The 23,436-nt window shown below is 34.1% G+C and overlaps 1 protein-coding gene across 1 annotated transcript in view; it reads left to right on the top strand.

Annotated features, from left to right (window-relative positions):
- Positions 1-23,436, top strand: part of SYTL5 (synaptotagmin like 5) — a 133,149-nt gene that overhangs the window by 81,338 nt on the left and 28,375 nt on the right. The window contains exons 9-13 of the mRNA XM_051985042.1: positions 1,831-1,923; positions 6,974-7,039; positions 9,640-9,818; positions 14,470-14,569; positions 16,508-16,669. Coding sequence (XP_051841002.1) covers positions 1,831-1,923; positions 6,974-7,039; positions 9,640-9,818; positions 14,470-14,569; positions 16,508-16,669 — 600 coding nt within the window. The remainder of the gene's footprint in view (positions 1-1,830; positions 1,924-6,973; positions 7,040-9,639; positions 9,819-14,469; positions 14,570-16,507; positions 16,670-23,436) is intronic.

The raw sequence follows: 23,436 nt of genomic DNA, 5'->3' as shown, positions 1-23,436 counted from the left end.
GTACCTGAGAGAACAGCAAGAGAAGATAAAGGGTTAGGTTGGAGGGTGGAAAGAAATTGTATTGATTAGCTCAGATTAACTTGTCCCTCTTTGAAGCTCACTTTCCATTTCCTCATTTATCTAATGAGGGGGTTGGACTAGATGACCCCTAAGGCATCTTGTGACTTTAAATCTATGATCCTATTTTGTGTTATTTGATCTCTGATTCAATTCTCAAGTCACTTCCTTTGACTTCCTAATTTTTGACTATCCTTTGCCCCGAGAGAGAATACTTCTTGAATGATTTTGTGCTACATTTGCCACATCTATATATCTTACTTTTCTATCTGTAAAATGACAGAGAACATGTTCTTTCATATCTGAGAAAAATAGAAAAAATCAATTCAAAACTCCATATAAATCTTAGAAAAGAAGGTGGTCCTGCTAGGAAATTTAAAAGAGAGATTTAAAAATGTGTGGCAGTGTGAGGAAGGAGGGAAATTCATAGCAGCTTTTTTTTTGTGGTGGCTAAGAATTAGAAATCAAAGGAAGGCCCATCAACTGAGGTATGTCTGAAGAAGTTGTGATATATGATTGTAATGGAATATTATTGTGTTGTAAGAAATGACAAGCAGAATGATTTCAGAAAAACTTGGAAAGATTTACATGAGTTGATGCAAAGTGAAGTGAGCAGAACAAGAACATCATACATAGTAACGGCCACTATTATAGGATGAAGAATATGAAAAGCTTAGCTATTTTCAGTAATACAATGGTCTAAGACAATCCTAAAAGATTCATGATGAAAGAATTGATGTTGTTCAAATATAGACTGAAACATACTGTCTTCCTTCCTTTTTTTATTCCTTTTTTTTCTTTGCTTACTTCCTTCCTGTTTAAAAATTGAGTCTTCTTATACAAAATGACTAATATAGAAATGTTTTATATGATTACACATGCATAATCTATATCAGATCATTTATCTCAGGGAGGGATAAAAGTTGAAATGCAAAACTTTAAAACTAATGTTAAAATTGTTTTAACATGTAATTGGAGGAAAATAAAATATGAAGTTTAATAAAGGAAGATGATATAAAAATGCAAAATGCTGTCTCTTCAATAATTTTATGATACCCATAGCACATTCTGGAGAGCCTCCAGATAGAACTGGAAGAATAGAGAACCGGCATAATTGAAGATTGTACTCTTAGTTTTGAGGTGAAAATTAGGAAGGACAGTTCATGCAAGTTGATGTAAGTAATTACTTGGTTTTAGTTTGTCATCTATAGTAATAATGATAATAGGCACAATTAAATAATCATTCCTATGTGGAATTCTCATTATTCTTCTCTTGTCTGAGAGCTACTTCTTCCCAAATGGGATCACAGGATAGTGAATGGAGGACATAGAATCTGTGTCTTCAAGTTATTTTCCTATTTAATTTATGTTTTATGGTGCTTTGAGAATTTTAAACCCTTTGGTAGCTAAAATCTGTGGATGTACTCTTTGGAATTAAGGGAATTCGGAATAAATTATTTCATATATTTCAGTTCATCAAATATTTATAAAAATATAAAGATATAAAAAAGTAAGGCTAGTTCTCTGTTTAGCAATTAAGGATTAATTAAAATCTCATCTTGACTTCTACTATTTCATTGTTGGGAACATTCTAAGTAGAATACAGAAATGGAAAAGTTGCTAAGACTGCAACACCCTTGGATATTTTCCTTTCTTACAACAAAGCATTTTTTAAAAGTGAATGGATGGGTGGGTGAATGGATCAGTGGACAGATAAAATATAAAGGAAAATAGACAAAACTGTTGGATATTGACTCTCTTCTTTCTTATCAGGACTTCTTGGATGAAACAGAGGAAGATATTGATGATTTGTTGACCTCGCGATTATCTCCAAATGTCAACAGCTTAGCAAGTGGATTATCAAGTGTAAGCTACCTGTTGTTGTTCTGTCATTTCAGTTCTTTCTGAATCTTCATGAACAGTTTTAGGGTTTTCTTGGCAAAAATATTGGAATAATTTGCCATTTCCTTCTCTAGCTCATTTTGCAAATGAGACTATTGATGCAAACAGGGTGAAGTGATGCCCAAACAGCTGGTACGTATCTAAGCTCAAATTTGAATTCAAGAAAACCAATTTTCCTGACTTCAGGCCCAGCACTCTATCCCACGCATCACTTAAATGCCTAAACTTCAGTGCATTGTTGATTTCATTAATGATGACAGTGATGATGGTGATGACACGTTAGATTTACCAGAGACTTTCCTCAAAATAGATCCATGAGGTATAGGCATTGTAAAAAATGCACATTTTTATAGGTGAAATAATTGAGATTGAGAAATTAAGTGATCCTCTCAATTAATAAGATTTAAGAGACCACAACTATTCATCAACTTTCTCATTTCCTATCATTCCTATCATTCCATGCTTTCCTACAAATAGAGAATCTACTTAAAATATTGAAGGCCTTCCTCCAGGTCTTCTAGCATTGCAGAGATGTCATAGTATATTAGGCAACTAGATGGTATAGTGGATAGAATGCTGGTCCTCAAATTAGGAAACTTGATTTTAAGTCCACTTAGACACTTAAAAGCTGTGTGATCCTTACCAAGTTATCTTACCTTTCTCAACCTCAGTTTTCTCATCTACAAAGTGGGGACAATGGTCATAAGGATCAAGTGTGGCAATATTTCTAAAGGTCTTTTCAAACTTAAAGAATGCTACTCTAGATATTAAATGAATTAACTTAGTAATTTATCATCCCTTACTCTCAATACATGATCTGCTTCCTTCCTTTTCTTTTCTTTCTTTTTCTATTGAGAAGCAATTAAGATTAAGTAACTTGCCACACAGTCACCTAGCTAGTGTCTGAGAACAGATTTGAACTCAGGTCCTCCTGATTCTAGTGTTAGGGCTCTATCCATCTAGCTCCCCTTTTCCTCCTTTTCTGACCATACTTTATGCTGCTTCTTCCACCTGGTCATTGCTAACATGATATGTCTGTTTGTACTGATTTTACAACTTTATATTCTCCTTTGTGCCTGGCCAAGCCTCAGCCTTGGATCTCTCCCACCATTCATCACCTGTACTCCTACATATGTATTCCTGAAACTAGGTGGAGAAAATCATGTAAGTCTTCTGATAAAGGGTTACTGCAGATTTATGGTATACAACTTGGCTGTCCTCTCTGACACCAGAAAATCCTTCTGTACATCCTTTATTGACTCCCCATCCTACTCTTCACAAGGATTCTTTCCAACTTTATCTTCACTCTTCAAACCTGCCATTAATCCCTTCCCCTCTTCCCACTCAGCAGAGAACCGTATCTCTTATTTTACAGGAAAAAACTAAGCCAGTCACTTTGAGCTCCCTCTTTTCTTCTCTTCCTAATTTGCTATCACTTAGATGCCTTCTACCTCTAATTTCTTCTTCACCTCTGTGTCATATAATGAAGTGGCCTTACTCTTTACCAAGACTAACCCCATTATCTGCAGAAGCAAAGTCATTCCAACTCATTTCCAACAGATTGTCCCCTCTGTCATACCCACTCTATCATTTATTTTCAATCTTTCCCTATTACCTAAAAATATGCCCATCTCTCTTTTATCCTCAAAAACTCTTATTTGATCCTTCCATACCTGTTAACTCTTGTCAAATACCTCTTCTGCACTTTGGGGCCAAATCCTTTGAAAAAGTTGTCTGAGTTGATACCTCCATTTTCTTTCTTCTTGCTCATTTTAACCCTTACAATCTATATTCCAGTCTCATATTTTCACCGGAATTACTCTTTCCAAAGTTACCAACGATCTCCTAATTGCCAAATCCAAAGGCTTTTTTCAAATTTTCATTCTCCTTGTTCTTCCTGTATCTTCAAAATTGTGGATCACCCCCTTTTCTTTTATATTCTCTTCTCTCTGGGTTTAATGATACCACTATTCCCTGTTCTTCTGCTTCTCAGACTATTCCTTTTCAGTATCCTTTTCTGGATCTTCACCTAGGTCATTACCCCAAACCATAGTTGTTTCAAAGGACTCTATCCTAGATCCTCTTCTCTCTTCCTACTTTACTCCTTCACATGGTGATCTAATTAGTTCCCATAGGTTTACTTACCATCTCTATGCAGATGATTCTCACATCTTCCTATCCTGCCCTAATTTCTCATCCAAAGAAAAACTCATTATTTTTCATTCCAATTACTCTCCCTTCCTAAGTTCCTTATTACTATTAAAGACAACACCATCCTCCCTCATATTGTAACCTAGAAGTCAACCTCAACTCTTCCCTATCTCTCATCCTCCAATCCAATCTGTTTCTAAGATCTGTTGCTTTCACCTCTGCAAAATTTCTTATGGCCTCTTCATTACCTCATGCTAAATCTGCAGCAATAGCTTGCTGAAGCCTCAGTCTGATTCAAGGATCTTCCCTGTTAGTTGGGTCTTGCTCCAAAGATTCTACAGATTCATTTCCCACTTCCATTGCTTTTACTGTTATATGAACAATCTTGCTTATTCCCAACCATAATATTTTAAAACCTACATTGCATGCTAAATCAGAGATTCTTAACCTTTCTTATGTCAAAGACTCCTTTGACAGTCTGGTAAAGGCTTTGGCTTCTTCTCAGAATGTTTTTAAATGCACAAAATAGCATAATGAGAATTGTGAAGGGAGTCAATTATATTGAAACATAATTACCTATCTGTCTATTAAGTTCAAAGGTCCTAAAGTAAGAACTTTTTTAAACCAATATTGCCCATGGCTAAATGCCTTTTTCACATGACAAGGAGAGCAAGTATTTATTGACTAAGGATGGCTGTTTTATAGTCAAGACATTTCTTTTAAAAAGTGATAACTCTACTTTAATTCATTTCATATTTTTCTAGGTTAATAGCTTTTTAGGTAGATTGTATTCAAATTCTTATAATTACATTTAATATCTTCTCATCTTTATCTTTTTAAAAAAAAATTTTGTCTTGATTTTAGCCTTTCATCTATGCACTCCATGGTCTTATTGTATACAGCTCGATATTTCTGACATGCTTCTCATTTCATTTTAGGATAAAGTCAATTTCAATTTTTTAATTTTGTTGAATTCATTATTTTTTTTTGTAATGTTCCATCCTCTTCTCTTAACTCATGTGATCACTACCCTAATTCAAGCACTCATTGTCTCTCACCTGGACTGTTGCAATATGCCGATTTTCTCACTTCTATAAAATCTACACAAGAATGATCTATGTATTGAGAATTTTCTAGATGAAAATATCTTAAGGGCACAAAGAGAAGCAGGAATGAGGAACATTGTGAATGATTTTCTGTAAAGATCACATCTTCGTAGATGACTTGGTAGTCATCCAGTTGAAGAAAAAGTCTCTCTACTTCTAATCTCTCTCTAATGCATCCCTCAAGCAACTAAAAAACTGAGGAGCATAGGTATGTCCACATCACTCCCTTACTTTTACCTAAGATAAATTCCTCTCTCTAGCATACAAAGCCCTTAACAGTCTGACTCCCCATCATGAACTCTGCATTCTGGGCTACTGATTTTCTTGCTATTCCTCTCATTTAACAATGCATTTGCCAACTCCAGTCTTGCCACAAATTATCTTTAGAGACTTATAATTCTTTCTTTCCTCACCACTACCTCGCAGAATTTCCCAACTCCCTTCAAGGTTCAATTCATGTTGCATTTCCGCCCTGAAGCATCTTCTGATTCCCCCAGTTGTCAGTGTTTATCCAATAATATCACTTTCTACTTAAGTGTATTTTCTATTTATCTTTCTTGATGCAAGTTATTCTCTTCAAACATAATATAAGCTCCTTTAGGATAGTATCTTTTTCATTTTTTTGTCTATGTAAGAACAGTACAAAATAAGGGCTTACTTCATACTTTTTAAGTTGAGCTAAATAGAGCTCATCCTGTCTTTTCAAGCTGATACATGAATGAAAATAAGATAATAGATAATGCTTTGAAAAGTGAAACTACATGTAAGTGCTAGTCATTACACTTTTTGATCAAGCCAGCATAAGTTAAATTAGCATCAGAATATGTCTTGAGTATACTTTGCCTAAATTAATTTGGAATGAGAATATTTTACTAAATTATGTGAATGATTCTAGAATAAGATAGTCATTTCTTCCCATATGTCATTAATAATAGAAGAATAACTATTTGTGTAGTGCTGTGGCTGACTTGGAAAGATCATTCATTATTCAATTAGCAAATATTTTTCAGTTGTAATATTTGTATCTATGATCCCATCTCATTATATTTCAGTGATGGGTGCATTATCTATAAGAGCCATAAGATTGTTTTAATTAGTTATTCTTGTAAGAAGAAAGTTATTAAAATATTTATTTGCTTTAACTATTTGCCCATTATTAATCATTAATAGCACAACCTTAGTTGTGTTTATATTGTTAGGCTTTATAAAGATGAAGAATTATATCATAAGGAAGTTGGAATATTGAAATAGCCTCTTTTTGGGGAATATTGATCTGTATTTGGAAATAGATGTGCCTTAATCTTTTTCCTAATAAGTCATTTGAAAATTTCTTGGTTATGTTATATTTTTTACAGAAATGGATGGAAATGGGGGATTTTACTATTTTAAGGAAGAATTATATTGATTCCTTTTGTAACATAATCAGCCCACCCAATTTATCTGTTTGGTGATTTCATAGTTTACCTATTTTCTAATACCTGCTTTGCTTGAAACAGCATACAAATACTTTCTCTAGGAGAGTTTTATTGGGTAGAAACACATTAACCTTCAAAGAATAATGAAAATTCTCCCCCTCAACATGGTACAGAAATTAACAAGAAGCCAATACCAATTAATTTTCCTATGAAGAAAGTCATAGTCCAGTAATTGCTCACTAAGGGTTTCCAGCTTGTGTTTCCTCAAGGTTTTCTTTTACTGTTCTATTTCTTCATTGTTCTAATGTCTCTTTCTCCTGACTTTGTGCAAACCTTTGAAAGAATTCTCAAACAGACTCTGATAAGAAATGGACCTACTTAAATGTTCCTGATGTGGATTCTGATACTGTGAGTCTTCTAGCTTTTTTTATTTCTTTCTTCTTTCTCAAAAACATTTCTAATACACTTATAGGATAATTTGGGAGTAGTGATGGTGAGGAACACAGGATTGGTAAGCAGTTCTTTAAACATTTTTCTTTTTGTTAACTAAACTAGCTAAAGGTGATTTTTTTTAAACTAAAGGCCAATCTTAAAGTGATCATCATATGTTCAAGGAGAATTTACTTCAGGATAACTAAACACTCATGTACCATGCAAGAGACAAAAGAGTCAGAGTTACTTTTAAATTAATAAATATCAGAACATATTTAGTATTGTGTGTTTGGCCTTATTGAGAGGAGAATGTTGTCACACCATCATATAGGCTGAGCTTGTCATGGTCTCCAAAATTCAATTATTTCCTTGGAGTCCTTCAGAATTGATAGGACTCTGTTTACAAATGAGTAGGATTGATATGACTTGCTAACAATTTGAGGTTTCTAACACTGGAGTGGAATGAAAGTAATATACCATTTCTGTAGTGTTTCAAATGGAAACTGCATACTACCTATGAGACTTTGGAAGAGATTCTTGCTTCAAGCATTTGTTAGACTAGATGACCTTTTGAAATTGTTTTCAGCTCAGAATTCTGTGTTCCTATGTGGTCTAACTCCAAAAGACAGAGTAACATAATAGAAGGAACTCTAGAGATTAGGAGTTCTGGGTTCTGCTATTCAGAACTGCTCCTAAGCAGATATAGAACTCTGTACAACCCCGTAAACTTCACTTGACTCTATTTTCTTCATATTTTAAGTTAGATAAGATGACCCCTGTGATCCTTTCTAACTCTTAATCCCTGATCCTACAGTCATGGAGTCTTCTTCTTTTACCCCGATTGCGATATATTACCTAAATGATTATAAAATTCCAAAATCCTTTGAATAAAGCCTGCCCTTCTAAGCATCTCAAAGCTATTGCAAAGAGAATGCAAGCTTTCTTTGCCATACCTGAGTCTTTCTTGACCAATCTATTGTTGCCTAACAGGTGAAGTATTCCTTTTACAAGCATTTGTGACAATGGAAAGATGAAACTAATTCTGAGGAATGTTAAATTTTACCTTTTAGGGCAGCAGCAGCCCTCAGAATAGGATTTGGCAGTCTACCAAAATCCTTTGATAATAAATATCTAAGATTTTCATAGCATTTTCAAAATTAAAAAATATATATATATCATTTGTCCAAAGCAATACCAATCCCAAAAGACTTTAGACAGAAAATGCCATCTGCATCCAGAAAAAGAACTATGGAGACTGAATGTAAATCAACACATTCTATGTTCACTTCTTTTTTTCTGTTTTTTTCCTCTCCCAGGGTTTTTTCCTTTTGCTCTGACTTTTCTATTCCCAATATAATTCATAAAGCAATGTGTATTAAGTGTGTATATATATATATATATATATATATATATATATATATATATATATACAAAGTACATATGTATATATGTACTTTGATCCTCTCAACAACCTTTATTAGTGCCATTATTATCATTATTGTGATGGATGAGGAAACTACAGCTAAAAGGAGATGATGAGTGACTTGCCTATGGTAAGACAGTGAGTAAGAATCTAAAGGAAGATTCAAACAAGTTTTTCTCAATCCCAAGTCCAGTATTCTCTACACTAATCATCTAGATTCAAATGATTTCTAGGTTGGTCTCTTACACTATCATAATTATAACATAATAGCATTTTTGTTGTACTATGGAATGAACTAAACTTTTAATTTTATTTATTTACTTATTTTCCATTTAACTGTTTAGTAAAGTCCAATCTTTGTCTCATTAATATCTCAGCAAAACCCATGTTATACATCATATAAATTTTGGTAGAATAGGGGTACAAAGAAAGATTATTGGGGGAAGGGTCATTATTATTTTTACATTTTCAGAGTGAATAAGGGTAAGTGGTCCACATTTTCTTTCATCCTTCTGAAATGACATGTGGACTGAAAAAAGTTTTAGAAACCATTGGTCATATGGTTGTTGAGAAAAGAAAAATTCATTTGCAATTGTTCTATTTTCTAGCTGTTTTCTGCATCTGCCTCTCTAAAGGCTGTAGTTTAGTGTTTGATCTTTATGGATGGGTAAAGACTACAGAGCATACATAAAGATGCCCAGACCATCTTTTTGGATTTTTCTAGCCTCCCATATGAAGACAAATGACAGTATATAGTTGCCTGATGTTGAGACTAATCATGAGAAGAAAGGATATTCACTTGGGGATGTGCCTTATTTTTTTTGATTGTCAGAAGAATATGAGTGTTGGTAGAAAAGTTGAAAGGTATTCCACACCCAACTCCTAAATCCAAAAGTGAATTATTCTTCCCATAGTGATTAAGTTTATTGCCTCACCTTAATGGGACTCAATGTTTTTTTCTTCTCTGATATGAAGTAACATAGGCAAAACAAGCGCCTGTTTCTACTTTTTTTTCCTATTATGGTGGGCTGGTCTGTACACTGAAATGAAGAGAGATTGTAATTGAATTAAAGAGAAAAAAAACAACAACTTGTTTCTGCCAAGAGATCATTAGAGCACCACTGGAGTTTTCTTTTTATCTTGTTTATTCCAGACCAGCCTTAACAGCATGATGAGTGTTTATAGTGAAACGGGGGACTATGGCAACGTGAAGGTCAGCGGCGAAATCCTTCTGAACATCAGCTACTGCTACAAAACCGGCGGGCTCCACATTTTTGTAAAGAATTGCAGAAATCTAGCCATAGCAGATGAAAAGAAACAGAGAACAGATGCGTAAGCAGACAGCATGTTCCTTTATCTGGCCCAAATAACTTATTTTATGAAGAGGGGGAATTTGAGTATGCTTGTTTTTTCAAATTAGATTCTATAGTTATATATTACCCTATTCTTTGGTTTCATTTCTAAATATTGGCTGATGATGCTTCTTTGGTTACATTGATGTCATCAAACAGAATGTTTTGGGGACACAGTCTTTTATGGTATCAATTCCTATAAATAGGGTTAGTTCTATGAAACAGGGACTTTATACTCACACATAGTATAAGGAATTAAAAAAAAAAGAATCTTCATTTCTGTTCTAGAGAATGTCAAAACAGAAAATAGCCTAGGTCAGTTATGAGATTGTCAGGACACCAACAATGAGTCATGCAATATAATTGTGGACCAGGACATGTCAGAGGAAAGGATAAGTGTAATCAGATACCAGGTTCAGTAAAGAATACAGACCAGGAAGTCACAGATCTTTCATGGTAAAGAAAAGGATCTAATCTCAACTGGTCCCTTACTGTTATATGGCAATCGTTTTCTCCTTCCCCACTACTAAATATCACAGTCTGTTAAGAAAATATCCTAAATCTCTTCTCTCCTTAAACTACCAATACTATTCTCCTTTTATTAGCAGAAGATCTCACCTCATACTTTACCTACTTGAACACCTTAATTCTACACCTCAGATTACCTTGGTTTCATCTTCATTTCTCTCCTCCTTTGTTTCAGCATCAAGAGATGTTTCAGGGTTAAAAGAGTGATTCTTCTTGCCACCTTCTATTTGTGCCTTAATTTTATCTTCTTCAGTCTCCCCTAGGAGCTTACATGTTCAACTATTGTTTTAAGTTCAGTCCCTTTGCCTACAAATATGCCATCTCACTACTTAAAAAAACTTTCAGTTGAATCTGTCATTCCCTTGTCATATTCTTATATCTCTTTGTCTCTTCCCAGCCAGACTCTTAGAAAAAAGCCATCATGTATTCAGTATATCTGATCATCACCTACTACTCCCTATTCAACCCCTTGCAATCTGGATTCCAACCTCATCACTCACCTGAAACTGCCTTTTCCAAAGTTACTAATGCTGTCCTTATTACTAAATCCAATAACCATTCTCAGTTCTCAATTTTTTTAACTTCCCTTCAACTTTTGACACAGCTGATGACATCTTCTTTATGGATAATGTCTCTTTCCCAGGTTTCCATGATATTCTTTCCTAGTTCTCCTTAATTAGATCCACCTCCATTCTCCCACTCATGGGTACACCCCAGTCTTTGTTCTAGACTCCTCTCTCAAGTTCACATATTCTCTCACTGGTCTCCTCAGTTAGGGTGAGTTTATTATGTAAATAACTCCCAAATCTACAAATCTATTCCTCATAAGTCTTCTTAACTCAAGTTCTAAATAATCAACATCTACTGGACATCTCCATTTGGATTTCAATGACTAACTAAAATAATAGCTAGAATTTACATAATAATAATAAAAACCATAATAATCAAAAATAACAATAGCATTTCTTTAGCACTTTAACAGCACTATAGCACTTTGCAAAGTACTTTATATAAATACTATTATATCTTTACAACAATCCTGGGAAATAGGTGTTGTTATATAATCTAGGCAGATAGAGGATAAATGATTTGCCTGTATCACACAGTCTATAAATATCTTAAGTGGGTTTTGAACTTGTGTTCCCAACCTTAGGTTCAGTACTACTCACTGCAATAACTTAGCTACTAATCAAATAGTTCTAAAAAACTCAACATTTCCAAAATAGAGCTTATTCTCTTTCCTTCTGACTCCATCCCTCCTTTGATGTACCTTATTTTTGTCAAGGTCTCCATGAATCACCTACATAATCATGAAGATACTATTTCAAGGGCTCAAAAACCTTCAGCAACACCTGTCTTTCCTATGATTTCCTCCCCATCACACATCCCTTATATTCTTAGTATACTAATCAAATTGATCTACTCCTTATCCATGTGCACAGCATTCCATTTTCCCTGTGCATGCTTTTGCCCAGATAGTTCCCTATGATTCAGATACTCTCTCTTCTCACTTTCTCACATAGGAATCACTGTTTTTCTTCAAGATTTAATTTCAGTGTTATCTAATAAAATGATGCTTTCTCTCTATCTCTTATTTTCAATTGATGCTGTATACAACTTGTTCACACATAGCTGTTTGCATGTTGTCTCCTCCATTAGGCAATGAATTCCTCAAGATCTAGAATTGTCTTTTGGCTTTCTTTGTATCTGTATAATGCCTAGCATAGAATATGCACTTAATAAATGTCTATTTACTATTGAACAATAAGCATTCATTATTTTCTTTCTTCATGCTAGGTATTATACTGGTCATGATGGTACAAAGACAAAAAAGATACAAACCCTTTATCATTTGCATATTTCAATCCATGATCCTCTCCTCCAACTTGTCAGTGACCTCCCATCTCCCCACTCTGCACTATATTTGCTGTGCACATGCTGTTTCCCATAGTGGAATGTAAAGTCCTTAAAGGCAGGGATTATTTCTTTCCAGTATGTATTTGTAGTACCTAACATCAGATCTTCTATATAATAAATGATAGATAAATGCTTATTGAATTGTATGTTCTAAGAACAAATTGGTTTCATTCATTAAACAAACATTAAATGCCTGCTATATATAGAATATCATATTAGACATAGGGAATGCATAATGATAAAGATAACAGTCTCCCCTCAAGGAGATTAAAAACTTTTTCTACAAATAAAAAGGTAGAGATGTATGTATATTAGGAGAGTGAGAGGACACAGGTTTCTAGGAGCATCAAGGAAAACCTTCTGGAATAGCAAGGGCATAAACTATCTAGGATGTTATTAGGGAGACATGGGGAATGGTAGAGAAAAAGACTGGAGGAGGTGATCAGACAGAATTTACAAGTGTTTAACTAATTGTTTTTTTTTTAAGGAATTGTTTTCTTCAGTCAATTTTTGTTCTTTCTTTTTCAAGCTGTTGACTCTTGCATACTTCTCATTTCTTTTCCCAGTTTTTCTTCTACCTCTCTTATTTACCCTTTAAAATACTTTATGAGTACTTTCAATAAGCCTCTTTGGGCCTGAGACCAATCCACTTCTTGAGATTTTCTCTGTGGATATTTTGTCCTCTTCTAAATTAGTGTGTTGGTCTTCCCTGTCTCCATAGTAGCTTTCTGTGGTTAAGCTTCTTTTCTGCTAATAACTCATTTCCTTTCTTTCTTGTTTCCTATTTTATGACTTTTGAAGTCAAGTTCTGTCCCTGGGGTACAGAGAGCTCTGTCCCAATCTTCTTTTGCAGCTCTGAGCCTTGGTTTTGAGCACAGGAGCTCCTTATGTTTGGTGTCTTGCTCACAGGAGTAGATAGCCTTATGTGCTCTCTTCAGGCAACAGCATGGTTTCCCCAGGCTGACAATTTGCCTTGTGCAGTGGGCTTGGAGGCTGCCCCTCTGGTTTGCTCTGCTACTGAGCAAGGACCAAGGGTATCAGTTGCTGATCTGCTATGATTAAGACTGTCTCATTGTGTTTCCCGGATACCATCTGAGCTAGGCTAAACACCCCTTGCACCCCAGTAAGACTGACCTTTTTTGAAGTCCTTCTAATGTGTCTTAAGTTGGAGAATGGTTTCATTCCATCAGACTCTAGTCAGAGGCTCGGTTTCATATGGTTTTCAAGGGAAACTGGGAAAGCTCAAACAACTTCCTGGCTTTACTCCACTATCTTGGCTCCATCCTGAAACCCACAATTATAAGCATTAGAAGCAATTTCAAGAAAAAAAATAGCTGGATGAAGAGCATGGAATTTGTTTAGAGGAGAGAGCAGTGCCATTTGATTGAATCCCAAAGGTCCTCTAGAATCAACATAGTTAAATGAAACTAATCTGGAGATGGTTATTTAGGGTCCAACATGTCTGTCCATGAGTCATGTAGCATCTTCCTCCCTAGACCTTCTCCCACATTCTGTTGACCTGTTCTCTCACTCTCTGGATTTTGTTAAGTATCTCACAAGATTATTATTGGCCCATATGCAAAATAAATGCTATCATTGCCAGAGATGATCATTTCTTGATCCCTACTTTTCCTGCCCAACTCATTATTCTGGTAATCAAAATTTTATGGTAAGTTAGAAGGTACAGAATAAGAGTGTGGGGATATAATGACAATCACCAGAAATCTTTGTAGGACCAAAAGTGACTTCTTGATGACATCCTAAAGTCTAATATAAGTTGTATTTTGTATGTCTTAGCCTGATTTATTTTCTTCTCACCTTGTTCTCTTCCCTCATCTATCATTTGCTCATATAAATCTATGATATTTTGGTAAAGTATATTTTCAACCAAGCAATCAATTAACATTTATAAAGAGTCTACTATATGCTAAGCACTTGTTAAATTCTGGGGATACAAAAGAGTAGATGAATCCTATAAGGAAAAAAAGACAGAAGTCCCCATAAATGTTTGTCTTAGGAGGCTGAAGTCCTGAAGATTGATTGTATTTTTGTAGTTTATTGAATGAGAAGCATAGTCAGACCTCACTTGAGTAAAATCATTTTAGTGGGTGATTGGATAATGGATTAGAAGGGGGAGAAAATTATTTGCTATTTCTAATCACCAGCTCCACTTTTATCATCTACAGCTATGTTAAGTCATATCTTCTTCCTGACAAATCTCGAAACAATAAGCGCAAGACCAAAATAAAAACAGGCACCAATCCAGAATTTAATGAAATTCTAAAGGTGAGAGCTCTTTCAAATTAAAAATCCATAACAAGTTTCTGTGTTAGTTTACAACTGTATATTATATGTAAATGGTTGAAAGTTTTAATTCATTAGAATTTTTCTAAAGTTGACAAAATAGTAGTTTGATGCATTTGAATTTGTTTGTAAAGACCTTTGTTTTTCTGTCACCAAGGGCCTTCCAAAGTTATATGGAAATAACAAATTAAAGTTACTTTTGCTCTTTTTATGATTTTGCTACTGTTGACTTTGCAATTGGATTTTAAGTAATGAAAACTCAATGTTTTTCTGTTAGCCATGAGAATTCTTATTCCTGGGGACATAATAGTTTCCTGGGGCTTCTCAAAATAACTCTGTCAAGGAATTGCTACAGTAGTTTTGTGAATCCAGTCATAGTTTTTCTATTCATTTGATATCTCATCCTGTACAATGTGATTGTGGTACTTGGATGGTGTGGTTATTCATTATTTATAGGATTTAAATGTAGAGTTAAATTAATGAAGATTTATAGATGAATGCAAAAATTCTAGGGGAAGTAACCTGGAAAAAGAAACATTGCACTCTCTGTCTCTTTTTTTCAAATTGCTATCTTCCTGGGAGTAGAAACCCTATTTTTTCAAAGAGCTTATAAAATAGAAAAGATAAAAAAATGAATAAACATAGTAGAAATTAAAATATGACAAATACGTAAGAAGAATATGATTTATATCCAACAATGGACCTATTCAACCATAACAAAAGTAAGTCAAAAACTGATTTTTCCTATATAAAAATAAAAAGTATAAATCCCAGGAAATATCTGTCTTAGAAGACTGAAATCCTGATGATTGATTATATTCTTGTAGGTTGTTTTCTGGATTTCATAGACTATTACAGATTTAAAACTAGAAGGGATACTAGAGTCCACCATGTTCAATGCCCTCATTTCACAAATGAGAGAAGTTAAATAAGTTTCCCAGGTTTTGCAGCTAGTAAGAAGTCAAGATAGAATTTGAACCCAAGTCTTTCTGATTTCAAGGTAAGTCTCTATCACTATCCATAATGCAATGTTAATAAATATATTAATAGAATATAATAAATATTATTATATTATATATTACATGCAATAGAATAAATATGTTATAGAAAATTCATTTTGAATTTTTAAGAATCTATTTGGGGGCAGCTCAGTGGCACATGGATAGAGCACCAGCCCTGGTCAGGAGAACCTGAATTCAAATCTGGTCTCAGACACATAACACTTCCTAGTGTGTGATCTTGGGCAAGTCACTTTACCCCAATTGCCTCAAAAAAAAAAAAAAGAATCTAAGTGGAGGTCACTATGGTACAGAAGCAAAAACACAAGATTAAATGATAGAGAACCTGTGTTTGAATTTGGACTCTGCTACTAACTCACTATATGAACTTGGAGAGAATATTTTGCTTAACTCCACTGGGTCTTCATTTCCCCATCTGTTAAAAATTAACAAGATGAAATAGAATATCTGAAGAGTCCCCTCCAGTTTAAAAAAATCCTCTTCTTTTAGATAAAATATAAGAGCTGTAAAACTAGGAATTCTTGTTTAAAACTAATCTTTAAAAAAAAAACTTTCAAAGAAATAAACTCAGGTTAATAAAAAGTAAAAATTATGAAATGTCAAAGAAAGTTTAAAAACTTTTTGCCTTCTGTAAATCCTAATTGAAGTTAATTATCTTCAAAAAGAACTCACATATATGTATTCAAGCATATGTATATACATTTTTTTCTCTGTGCTAGGAGCAGCACAAAAAGAAAATATGGATTTTCTTCCTTCTGTGGTTGGAGGATAACAAAGCTAATAAATTCTTTCCTGTTCAGTGTTTCTGTTGCTGATGAAAGTGGTCCAACAAAGGAATATATGAATTGAATCCCAATCTGTTCTTAACAATTGAGAAAGACCTTGTTTCTGTGTTTTCTAGTATACCATTAGTCATACTCAGCTAGAAACAAGAACCCTTCAGCTTTCTGTCTGGCATTATGACCGATTTGGAAGGAACAGCTTCCTTGGAGAGGTAGAAATTCCTTTTGATTCATGGAACTTTGAAAATCCAAGTGATGAGTGGTTTGTGCTCCAACCCAAGGTAAGCAATACTAATTGGGCTAGTTACAAAGAGGCATTGAATGCTGAACTATCAATTAAATTAATGCCATGAGAAAAATATGGGCCATTTAAAGAGGATCACTAATAAACTGAGATCCATATGGAAAAGGATGGAAAGAATTATGAAATGTCATTATATGGGATATTAGGGGATGAGATACAGTTTTTAAAAGTTAGGGACATGAAGCTTGAAGAAGATAAAATAGGGATCAAGGCATGACAGCTATTTTAAAATAATTGAAAGGATGTCTCATGTGGACAAGATATTAATTATACATTATTATTGCTCCATAACTAAAATCTAATGGGCAGATTTTATATGGAAATAAAGTTTGGATTCCTATAAGAAAGCATTTTCTTAACAATTAGAGAAGGTTATAAAATTATAGATGCTGAAAGTTGGAAGAGACTTCATATGTCATTTAACTCATATCTCAAAAAAATATGCCTTCTATCAACATATCAACATTACCTGACCTCTATTAGAAGACTTTTGGGGAAGTCAACCTTCTGAGGCATCTTATTTCTTTTTGAGTTATTTCTAATTGCTATTTCTAATTTGGCCAAAATCTGTCTTTGGCTAAAAAGAGACAGAGAAAAGGATATAAGACTAGAGAAAGCTAGAGATTTTGGAATCAAAGATCTAGAACTTCTCAAGAACCATAGAAACCTTCTAGTCCTCCCTGCTTGTATGTTTTATAAATGAAGAAAGACATTCACATGGAGGTAAGGGTATAAGTTATGAATATAACCAAGAGAATACTGTATATAGCAACAACAAGATTAAATACTATGATCAACTGTAATGGATGTGGCTCTTTTCAACAATGAGATGATTCAGACCAGTTCCAATAAACTTGTGATGGAAAGAGCCATGTGCATCCAGAGAGAGGACTGTGGGGACATAGTATTTTCACTTCTTTGTTGTTGTTTGTTTGCTTTTTTCTCTGTTTTTTTCCTTTTTGATCTGATTTTTCTTGTGCAGCATGATAAATGTAGAAATATGTTTAGAAGAATTGCATATATTTAACCTATATTGAATTACTTGCTATCTAGGAGAAATGATTGGGAGAAGAGAAGGAGAAAAATTTGGAACACATGGTTTTGCAAGGATGAATGTTGAAAACTATTTTTGCATGTATTTTTAAAATAACAAGTTATTATTGAGAGGAGAGAGAGAGAGAGAGAGAGAGAGAGAGAGAGAGAGAGAGAGAGAGAGAGAGAGAGCTATGAAAATGGATGGGATAACCCAGGAAGAGAAAAAAGAAAAGGAGAGTCCAGGATAGTTACTTGTAGAACTACATTTAAAGATAAGGAAGAGGATCCAATTATGGAAATTAAATGTTCTGAGAGAAGGAGGAGAAGCAGGAAAGGGTTATGTCATAGAATCCAAGGGAGGAACAATGTGGCAAGAAATGCAAAAATCCTAAAGTGAAGGTCCATTTTCTGCATATAATCATACAGTTTATTGACAGCATTACATATAACTACTAACAAAATGAATCAGACTGGTCTCTTCAATAAGAAAGACAAATGCTTGAGAGTATTCAAACAAGATTTTAAAAAAAGGAAAAAGACCTATATATACAAAAATATTTACAGAAATTTTTGTGGTGGCAAAGAATTAGAGATTTAGTGGATACTCATCAATTGGGAAATAGATAAACAAGTTGTGGTATATGATGGTGATGGAATACTATTGTGCTTTAAGAAATGATGAGAGGGATGATTTCAGATAAAGAAGGCAAGACCTATATGAACTGATACAAAGTGAAGTGTGAAGTATGAAGAACCAGGAGATTATTGTGCATAGTAACCAGCAATATTTTAATGATAATCAACTATGAAAGACTTGGCTACTCTGACCCATACTGTGTTCCAAGACAATTCCAAAGGGCTTATGATGAAAAAATGCTATCCATCACCAGAGAGAGAACTGATGAACTCTTAGTGCAAACTGAAATATAATTTTCTCTCTTTATTTTTCTTGCTTTTTGGAAAATATGGTTAATAGAAAAATATGTTTTGGATTATTTCACATATATAATTCATATCATATTACTTGCTTTCTCCATGCATGGAAGGAGACAATGGAAGGGAGGGCTAGAATATGGAATTCAATAAGTAAATAATAGATTAGGTGAAGAAATAAAGAATATACATACTGAGAGTTTTGTACAGAAATATTTCACTCACCAGGGAATTAGTAGGAGAAAAAGAGGAGGAAGTAGAATGAATTAGAGGAAGGAGAGATTAAGAGAGGGCAGCTAGATGGTGTAGTGGCATAGTGGATATAGCACAGGACTTAGAGTCAGAAAGACCTCAGTTCAAATCAGTCTTAGGCACTTACTAGCTAGGTGAATTTGGCCAAATCGCTCAACCCTTTTGTCCTGTTTCCTCATTTATAAAATGAAATGGATAAGAAAATGGCAAACCACTCTAGTGTTTTTACCAAGAAAATGCCAACATGGGTCACAAAAATCATACACAATTGAAAACAACTTATCAATAAAAATTAAGCCCTTTTTAAGACCATAAAGAATGGGAATCTGGGGGTGCCCATAAATTGTGGAACAAACAAGTTTGGTAGATAAATATGATAGAATATTACTATGCTATGCTATTATTAGTGTAGTACCACTTAGGATTCCAGAAGACTGGTAATGAAATATACTGTCTATCTCTGGATAGAGAGATAAAAGATGCAGAATTCAAAGCAAGTCAAATATTTTAAAAAATAATATATTCTCCTTTCCCACCAATTACATCTAAAAACAATTTTAACATTCTTTAAGTTTCAAGTTTCAAATTCTGTTCCTTCCTTTCTACTCCCTGCCCGCAAGACAGTAAGCAATTTGATATGTTATACATCTATAAGGGAGTGTGAAGGAAAGGTATATGCATGGGAACAAGGTAAAAAGGTAGAAAAATCTGGAAAATGAGTATAGCCATTAGGTAGGCTCACAGCAAATGGGTCTACCATAGTACTAACACTAAAACCCTAGATTTTGGTATGACACACACCCCTGCAATCAGACAGAGGATTTCAGATATTTATAGTGTCTCCAATAAAGTCCTTGATTCTCAAAAGAATACAATCTATGGCAGATTCTTCTAAAACATAAGGACTTTAAATATGTCCTCTGTGATTCAGCCTACATGAACTTATAGGATCAAAGTGTAATAGATTGAGAGCTAGAAAGTACTCCAGAAGTTATGTAATCTAATCTTCCTACTTCATAAATAAGGAAATTGAAGCCAAAGGAAGTTAAGACTTCTCCAGAATCACATAGGTGTTAAGAGGCAGAAATGAGATCTGAACCCCGATGATCTCTGACTCTAGAGTTAGTGTTCTTTTTACTCACTTAATTTGCTTTTGTGAGTACTTGATAAACATTATGGGCACCAAATGAATAGCACCTCAAATGTGGACTTTGGTTAAAGTAAGATGTAATAGTACCTTGGCATCTTGTGTATAAGAAAATAAGTGAAAGTAGCATGCAGTTTAATATTTTAAATAGATTGTGTATCGAAATGCAAAGCCAAGGCATAGAATTGGGCTTTGAAAGACACAAGGAAAATAGTAGCAATGATCTGTACCTGGAATCGTTACCAGCAGTACCAGAAACAGATATGTCATTTTTTTCAAGTACAAAATGATGCTCTAGTTGCCAGATATCAAATACTCATATAAACTACTGTCTTTTACTGAGTTCATGGAATACTATTTAAAATCAAAGGGAGGTGTGTGTGTGTGTGTGTGTGTGTGTGTGTGTGTGCAATTTTTTTTTCCTACAAGAGAATGCATTCACGGGTCTCACTTGAATGGCAGTAAAAGTCAGTATTTTATTCCATTTCTTTAATTCTTACCTTCCCACACACACACCCTTCTGCTAAGCTGCCAGAGGAGATTAGAGAATTTGGTGACAACTGCAGAGCAAATTGTCGGTTTGACAATCTCAGCTACTGTGCTGAGTACACAAGTACAAAAAGATATATTGAGGTTTTCTGAGATGGCAGGAAGACAATTAGGTGTTCCTTCTCTATAGGAGCCAATCTAGTGAGTCCCAGACTCATAACCAAAATTTTATGGGGCAAGATATTTAGTATATCTAAGGTTGAATTGGACTCTGTGTTGTTATTATACAGCATGATCACCACTAAAAAATTTCATTCTCAGTCCTCTTTTTCAGTCATTCCAAAACAATATCTCCCTTATTCTTTGCAATCTTAGTCATAGAGAGTCCCAAGATGTTGCACATGAGATCAAACATGACCTAAACGACTCATTTTCTCTGCTAACAAGGGATCAGAATTAATAACAGTCAAGTTTTGGGAAACAGCTCTTCACAGTTGGAATGCCTGGAAGCCATAGAGTCTCATCGACTTAATCAGGCTAAAGAAGAGACACTCAATATTGAGCCATTGTTATTGATAGAATGTATAGCATCTCCTATGTAGTAGGCAGAAAAGGAAGGAAAATGCTGTATATTGTGGGAAGCACTGTATAACAACCTATATTTCACTATAGAGTATGCATGTAACAATTATGGATCCCAGCTTCAACTCATTATTTCTAGGATAGACACACTATCTAGCTTTTAAAGAATGCTCTTGGCGAGGGAGATATTTGTGACCTTTCATGCATTCCCAAAAGATACTCTTAAAAAAACAAAGACCAATTGGTTGCCAACTAATAGCAAGCTTCATTTTAACTTTTCTTTTATTACTTCTTCAGGCATAGAATGCAATTAATTTGGTTCCAAGATTTAAAATAAAAGTACTTTTACCTACTGTAAAAAGTACTATAATGCTCATTTTTCTTAGTTTGGCCACTCTAATCTGTGTCTACTTCAGTTTCTTTAGTTATAAAATGAGGATAGTGATAGAGTCTACCTTCTAGGGTGGTTGTGAAGATAAAATGAAGATAATATTTATAAAATGCTTTGAAAATCTTAAGGTGTTATATAAATGCTAGTTAGAGATATTATTAATTTCATAACTACACAAGATATCAATTTAGCTCGTCCTATTATAGTATAAATATCTGCATAGTATAATTTGGCCTCATGCCTTCAGAAAGCAGGTATATCTCTGCACCGTCATTCACAAAAAGAAAATGTTTTGAAATATGGTATTGTGGAGTATGGCTTCTAATGTCCCTCCCTGAATGAGAGTTGATTTAAAAGTCAAAAAGGGTAAAAATTATTCTGTCCAAGGGGCTAAGACTGAGGAGGAAGAAGAATAGAGAAGACTTTGTCTGAGGGTCAGAGTTATCAGACTACAAGCAGACTATAAGCAAATGTGGTACAGTATCCCAATTGTAACAAATTATGATTTTACGTGGTTTCAACTATAACATAGTTATAGCTTCAGAAGACTTCAGAAGAAGCATTATTTTATTGGTGGGGATAATCCTTCCACAGATTCTATTCTATGTTTTAGATCACAACCATAGTAAAAAGTCTCATGAGTCATTGTAGCCAACAATATCAATTACCTGGTACCCTTTCTTAGGGTGATTAGTCTCTCTGCATTTAGCTAGAACTTTTCCCAGGAAAAAGAAACAAAGAGAAACCCTAGCTAGATCTGAACTTCAAATTTTCCCAGGTTGGAGGACCTGACAGATTGTACTCTCTCTTGACATACACTTTGAGAATCCAGATTCATTTCTGTTGTGAAACATTGGAGAACTTTTATGGAGGCATGTGTATGTGTGTGCATATGTGTGTACTTACACACACACATATTGTGTATATATACATACTATACAATACATATGAAATATACAATAGATATGTAATTTCCAGGATGTATGTATAGTTGTATTATATGTTATAATGTGTATTAAATAATATATACAAATAAATAATTAATTGTTGTTTTTTATGTTTTATTCCTCTGTATAAAATGAAAAAGCAAAACAAAATACTCAAGAGCTCCTTGAAAATGTGTTAGAAAAATTTCATGGTACTAAGTGCTCTATTCAAAGTAGACATGTTTAATAATTTATGAATAGCATTTGCACAGAAAGAGAGATTTTGATTCAATACAAGGAAAATCTCGCTAATACTTGAAATTGTCCCAAAATGAATGAACTGTCTTGGAAAGCAATTTTCAAACACAAATTGTATAAGTTTTTTTGTCCAGAATGATAAAGAAGGCATTTATATTCAGGTACATGTTCTATTAGATCCCTTATACTTGTGAGAGTCATGAGGTTTCAAACCTGATCAGTCACCCACCATAATGGACACACTAGGAAAATGGGCCTTAGTGAGAATTTCTTTGTCTTATCCAATGTTCACTCTGTAAATTGTGTTTGTTGTGCTATATATGGTCTTTGTGTGAAAGAAAAAATAGGTCCTATTCAAGTGTAGTATAATGAAAACTTTATAGACAAGACAATGGGAGGACAGTGTGTTCAAGGTTGGAAGACATAGAGTTGAGTTCCAACAGTGCTACTTATTACCTAAATTAAGCTAGACAGTTATCCAACCTTAATCTTCTAATAAGAGAATGTTATCAGAGCAGATGAGCATTTCTAGCACTAATTCTTATCCTCTGAGCAAAGAAATGGATAAAATTCTTTGAAACACTTTAATTTTGATGAAGTGGGTAATGATTCTGCAAGCATTGAACAATAAAACCTATGGTGATAAATCACAATTGTATAATCCAATACTTAAGTCTGATCTGAAGTTTCATCTATGCAAGACTTCTTCCAAGAGCATTGATCAAATTCCA

This window comes from Antechinus flavipes, chromosome 3 (assembly GCF_016432865.1).
Source record: "Antechinus flavipes isolate AdamAnt ecotype Samford, QLD, Australia chromosome 3, AdamAnt_v2, whole genome shotgun sequence".
Classification (NCBI taxonomy): Eukaryota; Metazoa; Chordata; class Mammalia; order Dasyuromorphia; family Dasyuridae; genus Antechinus; species Antechinus flavipes.
Note: the sequence above shows the minus strand (reverse complement) of the source record. Positions and strands in the feature narration are given on the sequence as shown.